General features: G+C 40.7%; 1 protein-coding gene across 3 annotated transcripts in view; it reads right to left on the reverse strand.

Annotated features, from left to right (window-relative positions):
• LOC111970134 (E3 ubiquitin-protein ligase RAD18) overlaps positions 1–14,047 on the reverse strand; it is a 93,229-nt gene that overhangs the window by 57,829 nt on the left and 21,353 nt on the right. For all 3 annotated transcript variants that reach the window (XR_002878074.2, XM_023996658.2, XM_023996657.2), the window contains exon 9: positions 13,859–13,919. Coding sequence is in view for 2 of the 3 variants with exons in the window: in XM_023996658.2 (XP_023852426.1) it covers positions 13,859–13,919 (61 nt within the window). In the remaining variant the exon portion in view is untranslated. The remainder of the gene's footprint in view (positions 1–13,858; positions 13,920–14,047) is intronic.

The following is a 14,047-nucleotide window of genomic DNA, read 5'->3' on the forward strand; positions in this document are numbered from 1 at the left end:
GAGTGGAGTTTAGACCAAAAAGCTCTATTTTTGTCTCATCAGACCACATGACCTTCTCCCATTCCTCCTCTGGATCATCCAGATGGTCATTGGCAAACTTCAGACGGGCCTGGACATGTGCTGGCTTGAGCAGGGGGACCTTGCGTGCGCTGCAGGATTTTAATCCATGACGGTTTAGTGTGTTAATGGTTTTCTTTGAGACTGTGGTCCCAGCTCTCTTCAGGTCATTGACCAGGTCCTGCCGTGTAGTTCTGGGCTGATCCCTCATCTTCCCTCATGATCATTGATGCCCCACGAGGTGAGATCTTGCATGGAGCCCCAGACCGAGGGTGATTGACCGTCATTTTGAACTTCTTCCATTTTCTAATAATTGCGCCAACAGTTGTTGCCTTCTCACTAAGCTGCTTGCCATTTTAATTTTTTTATTTTACCGTTATTTTACCAGGTAAGTTGACTGAGAACACGTTCTCATTTGCAGCAACGACCTGGGGAATAGTTACAGGGGAGAGGAGGGGATGAATGAGCCAATTGTAAACTGGGGATTATTAGGTGACCGTGATGGTTGAGGGCCAGATTGGGCTATTGCCTGTAGCCCATCCCAGCCTTGTGCAGGTCTACAATTTAACCCTGATGTCCTTACACAGCTCTCTGGTCTTGGCCATTGTGGAGAGTTGGAGTCTGTTTGATTGAGTGTGTGGACAGGTGTCATTTATACAGGTAACGAGTTCAAACAGGTGCAGTTAATACAGGTAATGAGTGGAGAACAGGAGGGCTTCTTAAAGAAAAACTAACAGGTCTGTGAGAGCCGAATTCTTACTGGTTGGTAGGTGATCAAATACTTATGTCATGCAATAAAATGCAAATGATTTACTTAAAAATCATACAATGTGATTTTCTGGATTTTTTAGATTCAGTCTCTCACAGTTGAAGTGTACCTATGATAAAAATGACAGACCTCTACATGCTTTGTAAGTAGGAAAACCTGAAAAATTGGCAGTGTATCAAATACTTGTTCTCCCCACTGTATGTGAGAACTGACGGAAAAGGCAACAGATTTTTTCTAATACTGTTTTAAACGTTTTGGTCTCTAATCTTAACATTTCAAGATGAAGTTCAATAATAGAGATAAAATTGCCTTAAAGTTTTTGTTTTCTTTTGGGGTAGGTTAAGGCCACCATTAGCCATAAGAGCATATGATATTATAACGCACCAGCATAGAGCAATACATGTAGTAAAGGAGTAATTCCACAAAGAACATTGAATGCAGAGAGACATCCGAGTGAAAAATAGAATCATTGTTCAGTTATAAAATGTCATCAACTGTCAGTAATTGCCTGGGCACAAATAAATGGCTTATTATGAATCACAGATGTTTGATGGAATGAGGAACATGTGCAGAGGAAAATGGTGGTAACCTGGTTTCTTATCTAGCTATTCTTCTGTTGGGCATAGGCTGGATCCTGAAGCCAGATGTCTTGGCAGAGGGTCAGGGTAATAATTAGGTAGATATGATGCTATACACTGTATACAGTGGGGTCCACAATGATTGAAACCCTTGATAAAGATGAGCAAAAAGACTGTATAAAATAGATTATTCAAGTACTGAGCTACGGATAACTGCCAAAATAAAGAAAACACTAGAGTAAGTGAGGGATACAAAGTATATTGAAAGAAAATGCTTCCACACAGGTGTGGTTCCTGAGTTAATTAAGCAATTAATATCCCATCATTCTTAGCGTCATGCATAAAAATGCACAGTTGCCCATTATTTTGATTACCATGCCTAGAAGAACAAATCTCATTGACTTTGAAAGATGGATCTCAAAGGAGCATAGGGGGTTTAAAGTGTGTGTGCACGCGCGCCAGTCACCAGATCTCAACTCAATTAAACACTTATGGGAGATACTGAAGAGGCGCCCGAGACAGCGTTTTCCACCAGCATCAACAAAACCCCAAATTATGGAATTTCTCGTGGAAGAATGGTGTCACATCCCTCTAAGAGTTCCAGACACTTGTGGAATATATGCCAAGRCGCATTGAAGCATACAATATACATTTGACCTTAAGAAAGGCCTCAGTACCAGTGGAAGCAAAATAGCCCCATAACATCAACAATCCACCAACATGGAGAGTGGAGTCATTTGTGGACATTTCTTTGAGCATACAATACAGGTCAGTATTTGAATAATACATTGTATATACAGTCGTTTTTGTTCATCTTTATTAAGGGTGTCAATCATTTGGGACCCCACTTTGGGTTAAAGGACAATTCCCACACTTTATAACCAACTCGCCCCTTTTGCCTTCAGAACAGCCACAATTCGTCAGGGCATGGACTCTACAAGCTGTCGAAAGCATTCCACAGGGATGCTGGCCCATGTTGACTCAAATGCTTCCCAAAGTTGTGTAAAGTTGGCTGGATGTCCTTTGGGTGGTGGACATTCTTGATACACATAGGAAACTGTTGAGCGTGAAAAACCCATCAGCGTTGCTGTTCTTGCTCTTGCCACAAACCATAACCCATTCAAAAGCACTTAAAACTTGTGTCTTGCCCATTCACCCTCTGAATGGCACACATACAAAATCCATGTCTCAGTTGACTCAAGGCTTAAACATCCTTCTTTAACCTGTCTCCTTCCMCTTCATTTACACTGATAGAAGTGGATTTAACAATTAACATCAATAAGGAATGATAGTTTTCATCTGGATTCACCTGGCCAGTCTGTCATGGAAAAAGCAGGTGTCCTTAATGTTTTGTATACTCTGTGTATATGAACAACAGTAAGATTTGATACACATTGAACTTCTATCGTTTTTGTTAGTCATACTGCACAATTCCTTGTTTTTGTTAGTCATACTGCACAATTCCTTGTTTTTGTCATTTTGAAGTTTACGTATTCCGTTTATGCACGCCCATTTCTGTTTTTAAGCTCTGCCAGCCCAACAACTTCCAGCACCTGACGCAATCTTCTGTACTGAGAGCTGTCAAAACACAGTAAACACGAAATGTCTTTCTACACCCATTACCTTCAAGACCTCCCCCTTTTTATGGTAAACGCTGTTCATCGAGGATGAAGAGGATCAGCTGTTGCTTAAAAAAAAGGGATTTAAGCTGTACATATTGAGTTACATCAACAACTACTAGGGTGAGTATTCACAACTAGCTAGCTGCAAGCTCCATCTCTGCTTGACTAACATTTGCAATGTATCTCGCTAGCTATACTTTACATCATATTCTTGTTAAAGACTTCCCATTTGTTATTGGGTCAGTTCCCCTTGATTTTGATATTCAGTAATTTTTTCTAATATGATAAGTTGTTTAATTTGTATTTCTCAGTTTCCAGCAAGGCTCTTGTGACAAGAGATTAGCGTGAGGGCAACATGTTACAGATCAATGAGGAAATCCGAGAAGCAACACAGTTTGAGAGTAGGATGAATGAATATAGCAAGCACAAGCTTTACTGCTCTGGTTGTTAGAAACAAGTTCCTGGGGATTCATAAAAGTGTCTAAAAATAATGGCATGGTGAGGATACTTGGAAATTGATTAGCTAGATAGTGTTGCCAGCATAGCACACTTCAACAGTCATATTGTAAATTATTTACTAAAAGTGTGAATTTAGGATATGCTCCCCTGAAACTATAGTGAACAAAAATAGAAAAGCAAAATGTAAAGTGTTGGTCCCATGTTTTGTGAGCTGAAATAAAAGATCCCAGAAATGTTCCATACGCACAAATAGCTTATTTCTCTCAAATGTTGTGGACAAATATGTTTTCATCCCTGTTAGTGAACATTTCTCCTTTGCCATTATAATCCATCCACCTGACAGGTGTCGCATATCAAGAAGCTGATTAAACAGCATGATCATTACACAGGTGCACCTTGTGCTGGGGACAATAGGACACTCTAAAATGCATAGTTTTGTCACAAACACAATGCCACAGATGTCTCAACTGAGAGAGAGTGCAATTGGCATGCTGACTGCAGAAATGTCCACCAGAGCTGTTGCCAGAGAATTGAATGTTCATTTTAAAGGAAGAACCAGAGGTCCCTCTGCTGCAGAGGATAAGGATAMGTTCATTACAGTTACCAGGCTCAGTGATTGCAGCCCAAATAAATGCTTCAGAGTTTAGGTAACTGACACATCTCAACATCAACTGTTCAAAGGAGACTTTGGTCTGATGAGTCCACATGTGGTTTTTGGTTCCAACCGCCATGTCTTTGTGAGACGCAGAGTAGGTGAAAGGATGAACTCCGCATGGGTGGTTCCCACCGTGAAGCATGGAGGAATTGCTGGTGACAATGTGATTTATTTAGAATTCAAGGCACACTTAACCAGCATGGCTTCCACAGCATTCTGCAGCGATACGCCATCCCATCTGGTTTGCGCTTAGTGGGACTATCATCTGTTTTTCAACAGGACAATGACCTAACACACTTCCAGGCTGTGAAAGGGCTATTTCACCTAGAAGGAGAGTGATGGAGTGCTGCATCAGATGACCTGGCCTCCACAATCACTCTACCTCAACCCTATTGAGATGTTTTGGGATGAGTTGGACCGCAGAGTGAAGGAAAAACAGCCAACACAAGCTCAGCATATGGGAACTCCTTCAAGACTGTTGGAAAAGCATTCCAGGTAAAGCTGGATGAGAGAATGCCAAGAATGAGCAAAGCTATCATCAAGGCAAAGGGTGGCTACTTTGAAGAATCTAAAATGTGTTTTTTCACTTTTTTCCAGTGTTTTATAGTTTTTATGTAGAAAATAGTAAAAAATAAAGAAAAAYCCATGAATAAGTAGGTGTGTCCAAACTTTTGACTGGTACTGTATATCCAATCCTTCTGAATTGACACAAGTGTCTAGGCAGTAGGAACCAGGGGTTGTTTCCTGATAGGGCCTATGACTGAAATTCCTTTGTTCTCTTTATCACAGAAGTATCTTCTATTAGACAGAGTTACTGTATCTAGTTAGCATGCTTCCTAGCCGGACTGCTACATCCAAAATAAGTGTTTGCAACAATAACAGACAATTTATCTTAGAACAACATTTATGAAATTTACAGGCAAATCATTACGGAATCCTAGTCTTTATCTTTGGTGCTAATGTTAGCAATGCTAGCTAGCTAAGTAGCTAAACCTGCTGCATCCGAAATAAAGTGTTTTCAATGATTACAGACAAATATTATTCAAATCAGAAATCCATTTGCATTGCTAGTTATAGCCTTATGTTAGCTAGCTAACATTGAACCTAGTTTGTTAGCTTTAGCTACCTGCAGAATCATACTGACAATGTTTGTATTGGTTGTAGTAGGAGTTGGGATTATGACAGGAGATTATTGTATTATCTATTGTATTTCATGAACATGTGTGCATGTCTAGACAATAGTGACCCATCCACTTAGCTAAATGTGGCTGGGAGGTGGTTATAGCATTTCCTTCACATGATTCATCAATTTAGACAAGTGTGTCAGGTAAACGTCATCGAATAATGACGTTTACACACTTTGTTTTTGATATTGCTACTATGCAAGTAACCACTTCACTGTACCATTTACACCTTCTGTATCCTGTGCATGTAACAAATAAACGTAGATTTATTTGGTATAGTGTGTGTTTACCACATGGCCTCACATGTGAATCCTTAAAGAGGTGGGTGGGTTTAAGGCTTAAGAGGCTGTGAACGATGCTATATGGGTATAGACAAAGAAGAGCTCTCCAGTTGGTGTACCAAAACATTCAAGGGCCATTTTCTCAAAAGTGGGGTTAAAAGTATATCAACTTTCAAAGGAGAATTACTTTCCCATTGTTCCTCAACTGCAGTGTATGATAGAAAATAGTATAAGACTGAGTCTCTACTTTAATTTTTTTAATTTTATTTAAAAAAACACAATTTCAAGTTTTGATACGTAAGACCGAATCGAGGCGGTTGGTTTCAGGGATGTGATTGAATTATTATTATTTGAATCAGCTGTGTAGTGCTAGGGGAGGAAAACTAAACATGGGGCCCCAGGACAGTTTGGAAAACCCTGGTGTAAGGCACGGCAAGGCACGGCATGGAAAACCTGTGGTGTTCCCTTAAACATGGACAGTCTCCTGCAACCAGCTCAATTTTTTGCTTTACGTTGAATTTGAAGCAATTCTTGACTCCGGCCATATGTCCTTCAGTTGTGATGTGAACATTTGTGTCATGAAGTGCACACTCATACTGGTGGCTACAACATTGACTGATGCTGTAACACTCCCTAATCTTTATGCGCTATTGTCCACAAGGGGGAAATAGAACAGGTTTTTGAATTAAGATTATTTTTATTAGGCCTCAATCAACAGGGGAAAAAAGTAATTTACTAAATTACTCCCATCGTTTTTAGCCACTAGGGGTTGACAGTCTGATAAGGAAAAGCAAAATAAATGCTTTCTAAATCTACCATAAACAGAAAGGAACTGTGAAGCTTGAACACACTTTCATACACAGAACATCAAAAGTCAGTTCACCTGCTCGTCGCTAGTCTAAGTACAAGTCTCTTTAGCCAACATTCACTCCTTGTCATTGCTAAATAACATACTCAGATTAGCTCATCGCAGCAGTGCTTGCATAATATCACCAATTTCATATTTTGTGTCTGTTTAGCAGCTAACTTCCAATCGTTAAAAAAAAAATATTACTACTTGCTGTTCAACAGGTTTATGAATCCAAACTGAATATAATAAATTTGATTATGAACAAAACATTTGTCTGCTGGGCTTGATAACGTTAGGTACACAGAGCCAGCTAAGCAAACGTTACCTCAGTTCAGGCGATAGATGAACTGTCATTCCAAATAAGACTGGGGCTAAGCGCTGGAGCAGGTTTTCATCAAGGATCTCTCTGTACTTTTCTCMGTTTATCTTTCCCTCGATCCTGACTAGTCTCCCAGTCCCTGCCGCTGAAAAACATCCCCACAGCATRACGCTGACACCACTATGCTTCAGCGTAAGGATTGTATTGGCCAGATGATGAGCGGTACCTGGTTTCCTCCAGACGTGACACTTGGCATTCAGGCCAAAGAGTTCCATCTTGGTTTCATCAGCCCAGAGAATGTTGTTTCTCATGGTCAGAGTTCTTTAGGTGACTTTTGGCAAACTCCAAGCGGGCTGTCATGTGCCTTTTACTGAGGAGTGGCTTCCGTCTGGCCACTCTACCAAAAAGGCCTGATTGGTGGAGTGCTGCAGAGATGGATGTCCTTCTGGAAGGTTCTCCCATCTCCACAGAGGAACTCGAGAGCTCTGTTAGTGACCATCGGGTTCTTGGTCACCTCCTTGACCAAGGCCCTTCTCCCCCGATTGCTCAGTTTGGCCGGGCGGCCAGCTATAGGAAGAGTCTTGGTGGTTCCAAACGTCTTCTTTTTAAGAATGATGGAGACAACCGTGTTCTGGGGTACCTTCAACGCTGCAGAAATGTTTTGGTACACTTCCCCAGAACTGTGCCTCGACACAATCCTGTCTCGTAGCTCTAGGGACAATTTATTTGACCTCATGGCTTTTGTTGACATGCACTGTCAACTGTGTGACCTTATATAGACAGGTGTGTGCCTTTCCAAATCAATTCAATTTACCACAGGTGGACTCCAATCAAGTTGTAGAAACATCAAGGATGATCAATGGAAACAGGATGCACCTGAGCTGAAATTCAGCATACCACTGCTGGTTTGCTTCTGAAGCTAAGCATGGTTGGTCCTGGTCAGTCCCTGGATGCTGCTGGAAGTGGTGTTGGAGGGCCAGTAGGAGGCACTCTTTCCTCTGGTCTAAAAAATATCCCATGGCCCCAGGGCAGTGCCCTGTGTAGGGTGCCGTCTTTCGGCATTGAAAAAATAAAAGAAATCAGCCAAGACCTCAGAAAAAAATTGTAGACCTCCACAAGTCTGGTTCATCCTTGGGAGCAATTTCCAAATGCCTGAAGGTACCACGTTCATCTGTACAAACAACAGTACGCAAGTATAAACACCATGGAACCACGCAGCCATCATACCGCTCAGGAAGGAGATGCGTTTCTCCTAGAGATGAATGTACTTTGGTGCGAAAAGTGCAAATCAATCCCAGAACAGGTACAAAAGTATCTATATCCACAGTAAAACGAGTCCTATATCGACATAATCTGAAAGGCCGCTCAGCAAGGAAGAAGCCACTGCTCCAAAAGCGCCATAAAAAAGCCAGACTACGGTTTGCAACTGCACATGGGGACAAATATTGTACTTTTTGGAGAAACGTCCTCTGGTCTGATGAAACAAAAATTGAACTGTTTGGCCATAATGACCATCGTTATGTTAGGAGGAAAAAGGGGGAGGCTTGCAAGCCGAAGAACACCATCCCAACCGTGAAGCACGGGGGTGGCAGCATCATGTTGTGGGGGTGCTTTGCTGCAGGAGGTACTGGTGCACTTCACAAAATAGATGGCTTCATGAGGCTGAAAAATTATGTGGATATATTGAAGCAACATCTCAAGACATCAGTCAGGAAGTTAAAGCTTGGTCGCAAATGGGTCTTCCAAATGGACAATGACCCCAAGCATACTTCCAAAATTGTGGCAAAATGGCTTAAGGACAACAAAGTCAAGGTATTGGAGTGGACATCACAAAGCCCTGACCTCAATCCTATAGAAAATTTGTGGGCAGAACTGAAAAAGCGTGTGCGAGCAAGGAGGCCTACAAACCTGACTCAGTTACACCAGCTCTGTCAGGAGGAATGGGCCAAAATTCACCCAACTTTTTGTGGGAAGCTTGTGGAAGGCTACCCGAAACGTTTGACCCCAGTTAAACAATTTAAAGGCAATGCTACCAAATACTAATTGAGTGTATGTAAACTTCTGACCCACTGGGAATGTGATGAAATTAATTATTCTCTCTACTATTATTCTGACATTTCACATTCTTAAAATAAAGTGGTAATCCTAACTGACCTAAGACAGGAAATGTTTACTAGGATTAAATGTCAGGAATTGTGAAAACTGAGTATAAATGTATTTGGCTAAGGTGTATGTAAACTTCCGCCTTCAACTGTATATGTATATGTATATGTATATATATATATATATATATAATAATAATAATAATAATAATAATGAAAGCTGAAGTTCACTGAGAAAAAAAAAACTGGTCTCCATTGACAGAGTTCTGTTTGGCATTGTTTAGGGTCCTGCTCGCAACCTTGCTGTTCAATGATACAATAGCACACTGATGGAGGCACATTCATTGAGTGTGCCAATCTTGTTCACACGTTTGGAAGAGAGAGCGAAACTGCTACCACATACAGCATGAGGCCAGCACTCTGTGTTTGTGCATGTGTGTTGCCATATCCCTGGTGTCTGCCCATTCACTGATCTAACAGTCACAGGAGTGAGTCATCACGGGGCCGGGCGAGCCGGCTCTGGTCTGATTAATCAAACTGTTTTCATTTAAGCCAGCTATTTATAATACACCCCTCCATGAGTCAGATCAATATTTCAATCTCCATATTTATCAAAGTTAGCACCACCAAGCTATTTCTAGTTCCACCCACCTTTTATCTTCCTCTGGCTATCACAGCCACTTAACCTTGCAAAGTGCCATACGGTCCCCTTACAAACTCTCGCTCTCTCTTTGTCTGTCTGCCCAAGAGGCAAGGCAAACACAATCTGTCTCAGATTCTTCTGTATAAATTAATTCCCGCTGGGTAAAGGCTATTACAGGTCAGAATTATTCACCAAAGAGACACTGAAACACCCCAGTAAACCTAAGCGTTTCCCTCCTCTCATYGTGTAATGTCTGCTGCTGTGAGAGTCCCTGATGCTTAATCACTTCATCACAGTTAGAGGCCTTCTCAGAATTTACAGCTACACAGCCACCAGGGGAGCTTATGGTCTTCCTGGCAATTCTCTCCGTTGAAGTGGGTCCTTAGCCATACGAGGGCATTAAGCAGGCTCGATGGTGCACCCCTGTTGCACTCCCACTGTATTGATCTGATCTGTGTATGTGACAGAGCCACTCCTCTTATCTCTGGTTCTGGCCTGATTCACTTCACAGCTCTGAGGAAGATGACTTCTCCTAAACTGGTACAAGGACTAAAGTGAGTGCACCACTCAAGTGGACTGGAATGACTAGGCACTCTGAAATAAGAAACGCACCAGCAGTGTTTTAGTATCTTTTTTTAATTTAACCTTTATTTAACTAGGCAAGTCAGTCAAGAACAAATTCTTATTTACAATGACGGCCTACCGGGGAATAGTGGGTTAACTACCTTGTTCAGAGGCAGAATGACAGATTTTTACCTTGTCAGCTCGGGGATTTGATCCAGCGACCTTTCGGTTACTGGCCCAATGCTCTAGCCACTAGGCTACCTGCCGCCCCGATACAGTATCTAAGGGCCAGCCCACATGAAAAAAATACTACAGTCTAAAAAAAACTGTAGCATTACTATATGTACAGTGCATTCGGAAACTATTCAGAACCCTTCACYTTTTCCACATTTTGTAACATTACAGCCAAATTGATAGAATAATTTTTTTCTAAATCAATCTACACACAATACCCAATAATAACAAAGAAAAAGGTTGACATTTTTACAAAAAACGTATTTACATAAGTATTCAGACTCGAAATTGAGCTCAGGTGCATCCTGTTTCCATTACTCAACCTTGAGATGTTTCTACAACTTGGAGTCCACCTGTGGTAAATTCTATTGATTGTATTTGGAAAGGCATACACCTGTCTATTTAAGGTTCCACAGTTGACAGTGCATGTCAGAGCAAAAACGAAGTTAATTTTCCATAGAGCTCCTAGACAGGATTGTGTCGAGGAACCCTWGTACCGAAAACATTCTGCAGCATTGAAGGTCCCCAAAACACAGTGGCCTCCATTATTCTTAAATGGAATAAGTTTGGAATCAGCAAGACTCTACCTATAGTTGGCCGCCCGGCCAAACGGAGCAATCGGGGGAGACCAAGAACCCGATGGTCACTGACAGAGCTCCTCTGTGGAGATTGTCATTGATTATTACATAATTAAATTGACTGTTAATGGCATGTTTATTGCTGTTCATTATATTTCTGTGCCTCCTTTTAGGTAAACCATACTCCATACAAAGCCAACCAAGTCTTGATTCAAGACAAATCACATCAACAACTGTCAATTATTCCCTGCCATGTATCATCTCCATTACCTGAATCTATAAAGACTCAGCTGCTCTTTAACTTAAGTCCCACAGATGGGCATCACCATAACCTTAACCTCCTACCTATCAATCCTCAATCAGTTACAATCTTGAAACTGCAAGAACCACATTTTGGTCACTGTTTCCCTAGCCACCCTTATTAGGGGAGGACATGCAGGAAATGTAAAAAAACACCCTTTGGTCATGTCCAGGTGAGAGTGTTGTACCTGGAAGAGCCTTTGTACCTGGAAGGTCCTTTGTGAGTATAGGCTGTAGGGCATTGTTGCTGTTGGTTTAGTTCTGTGAGCAATCATTTTGTGACCATGCTGTCTTTAAGAACTGTTTGGGGTGGTCAATTGTTCTGAATGGTATGTGTTAAGTTTGACCATCAGTGAGTTTAATCATGTGTAACAAAATTCAAGATGTTCATTATGTAAAGTTTTTTTTTGAGGCATAGCCAGTTTCAGGTCCAGGCAGTTTATTGGCTGCGCCCACCAATAAGGTGACTGTCTTTAAGTAAAGCCATTTGTAAAAAAAAAAATAAAAAAAAATATCTGTTCATGTAAATGCACCTGTTATTTTCTACCATCAGAAGTACAGTATTGTTTGTCATCGTTTTTAGTTCATTTCAGAAAGCTATCTAGTGGAAGTAACTGATCTAAGTCATTTTGGTGACCACATGTTAATGTGTTATTTGTCTGTCAAACAAGCAAACCTAAGCTATAATAAACTTTGTTTGATCGATCGAAAGATAAATAGGAAGTTTGGACACACCTACTCATTCCAGGGTTTTTCTTTATTTTACTATTTTCTACATTGTGGAATAATAGTGAAGATATCAAAAACTGAAATAACACATATAGTAACCAAAACAAGTGTTAAATCAAAATATATTTATATTTGAGATTCTTCAAAGTAGCCACCCTTTGCCTTGATGACAGCGTTGCACCCCTGCCCCAGTGGCCGGTGGACCAAACAGTTAATTTTATGCACTGCAAGGGATACTACAGTGGGGAGTATGGTATACTACAGTATATTACAAAATTATATAGTAAGCACTACATGATCGAGGGGGGAACATCAGAGTAAAAATTCTGGCATGAGCTCCCCAAGGACAATGATGCAGAAAAATTAATCCATGCTTTTGTTACTTCTAGGTTAGACTACTGCAATGCTCTACTTTCCGGCTACCCGGATAAAGCACTAAATAAACTTCAGTTAGTGCTAAATACAGCTGCTAGAATCCTGACTAGAACCAAAAAACTTTTATCATATTACTCCAGTGCTAGCCTCCCTACACTGGCTTCCTGTTAAGGCAAGGGCTGATTTCAAGGTTTACTGTTATCCTACAAAGCGTTACATGGGCTTGCTCCTACCTATCTTTCCGAGTTGGTCCTGGTGCAAAGTATGCAGTTGACCGTTGACGTCATCACTCACTGATTTCTATCCGTAACAAATCCGTTTGGTGAAAACACCACTGGTGGGAAAATGCGCTTATTTTCTTCCATTCCATAGTAAGTACTTTAATATTCTATAGTAAACTGTAGTATCTTTTGATGTGGGAGGTTTACTATGCATGAATTCATGAATACTTTGCACCAGTGGGAACAGAGTGAGAATACACTCAGAGCGCAGTGATGCTGCTAAACTATTTCTACACCAACCCTTCACTGAGATGACGTCAGCTCTGACTCATCAGGAGAAATCATTCAGATTCACTGAGACGAAACAGGGATCAACGGTCAACTTAATCAATATCGCACACATCCATTGTAGACAATAATACACATCAGTGCTAAAGTCAATTGAGAAAAGGCCTTCAAAAAACAATTCTGAACTCACACAGCACGTTTCCATCCACAGTTTTTTATGCAAATAAAGTCATACTGTATAAAAATAAATCATAACATCTGTGATGGAAACAGGAAGTTTTGGTACAAAATGTATAGGTGCCGACAGATACATTTGTTTGTTCGACATGCGGGGGATTTTTTGTGTCGGTAAAATGTATTCTGCGAGAAATAGCAGTGGAAACGCTTTTATGCGCAAATATTCATATAATAACCATCATATCGAATTAAACTTGGATTTACGCAATGATATGGTGTGTGATCCTTCCACTACGACTTGGGAAACCATGCAATTTCTTAGGCTACAGATGAAATAACTTATGAACTTCACAGGGTGTTGAAAGAGTACATTGATCTTGATGATCCATTCCAATAAATATCGAGGGTCTGATACTGGTGACATGATGATCAATGCTTGACTGCCGTTTGACAAATAAAATATTCTCGCTCTTATCCATAATAATCTCATCATGTAGACTAGCCTACCCGCACAGCCTACCTGCACTGTATGCTGTTGGCTAGATCAGGCACATTTGCTACTTAAACGAAACAGTTTGTGACAAAACTATTGGTAGAGTTGAAAATGCGGTGGAAACACATTGAACTTTATCTTTTTTATTCGGTACATGAAATCTTAAGCAAAAAATAACATTTTGTGTGCACTACGTCATCACTCACTGATTTCTATCCGTAACAAATCCGTTTGGTGAAAACACCACTGGTGGGAAAATGCGCATATTTTCTTTATGCAGATTTTAGAATATTAGCATTAAAATCGGTCACAAATCGGATAACAACCTAGCTACTGACAACAGATCAATGGAGGAAGCGTACCAGTCAGACATGACTTACTGTAAGTTGAATGCATCTCATCGATTTGCCCCAGACTTTGGTTCTTAGAGAAGACCATAGCCTGCAACACAATTGGACAACAAAAATACCATGTAAAGTGATCATTTGAACTGCAAGAACACACTAGACCAGGTTGTTTACGAGGGACAACACCTTTTATTGGACATACTGCCATGTTGGGAACAACAG

This window comes from Salvelinus sp. IW2-2015, linkage group LG11, assembly GCF_002910315.2.
Source record: "Salvelinus sp. IW2-2015 linkage group LG11, ASM291031v2, whole genome shotgun sequence".
NCBI classification, from domain to species: domain Eukaryota; kingdom Metazoa; phylum Chordata; class Actinopteri; order Salmoniformes; family Salmonidae; genus Salvelinus; species Salvelinus sp. IW2-2015.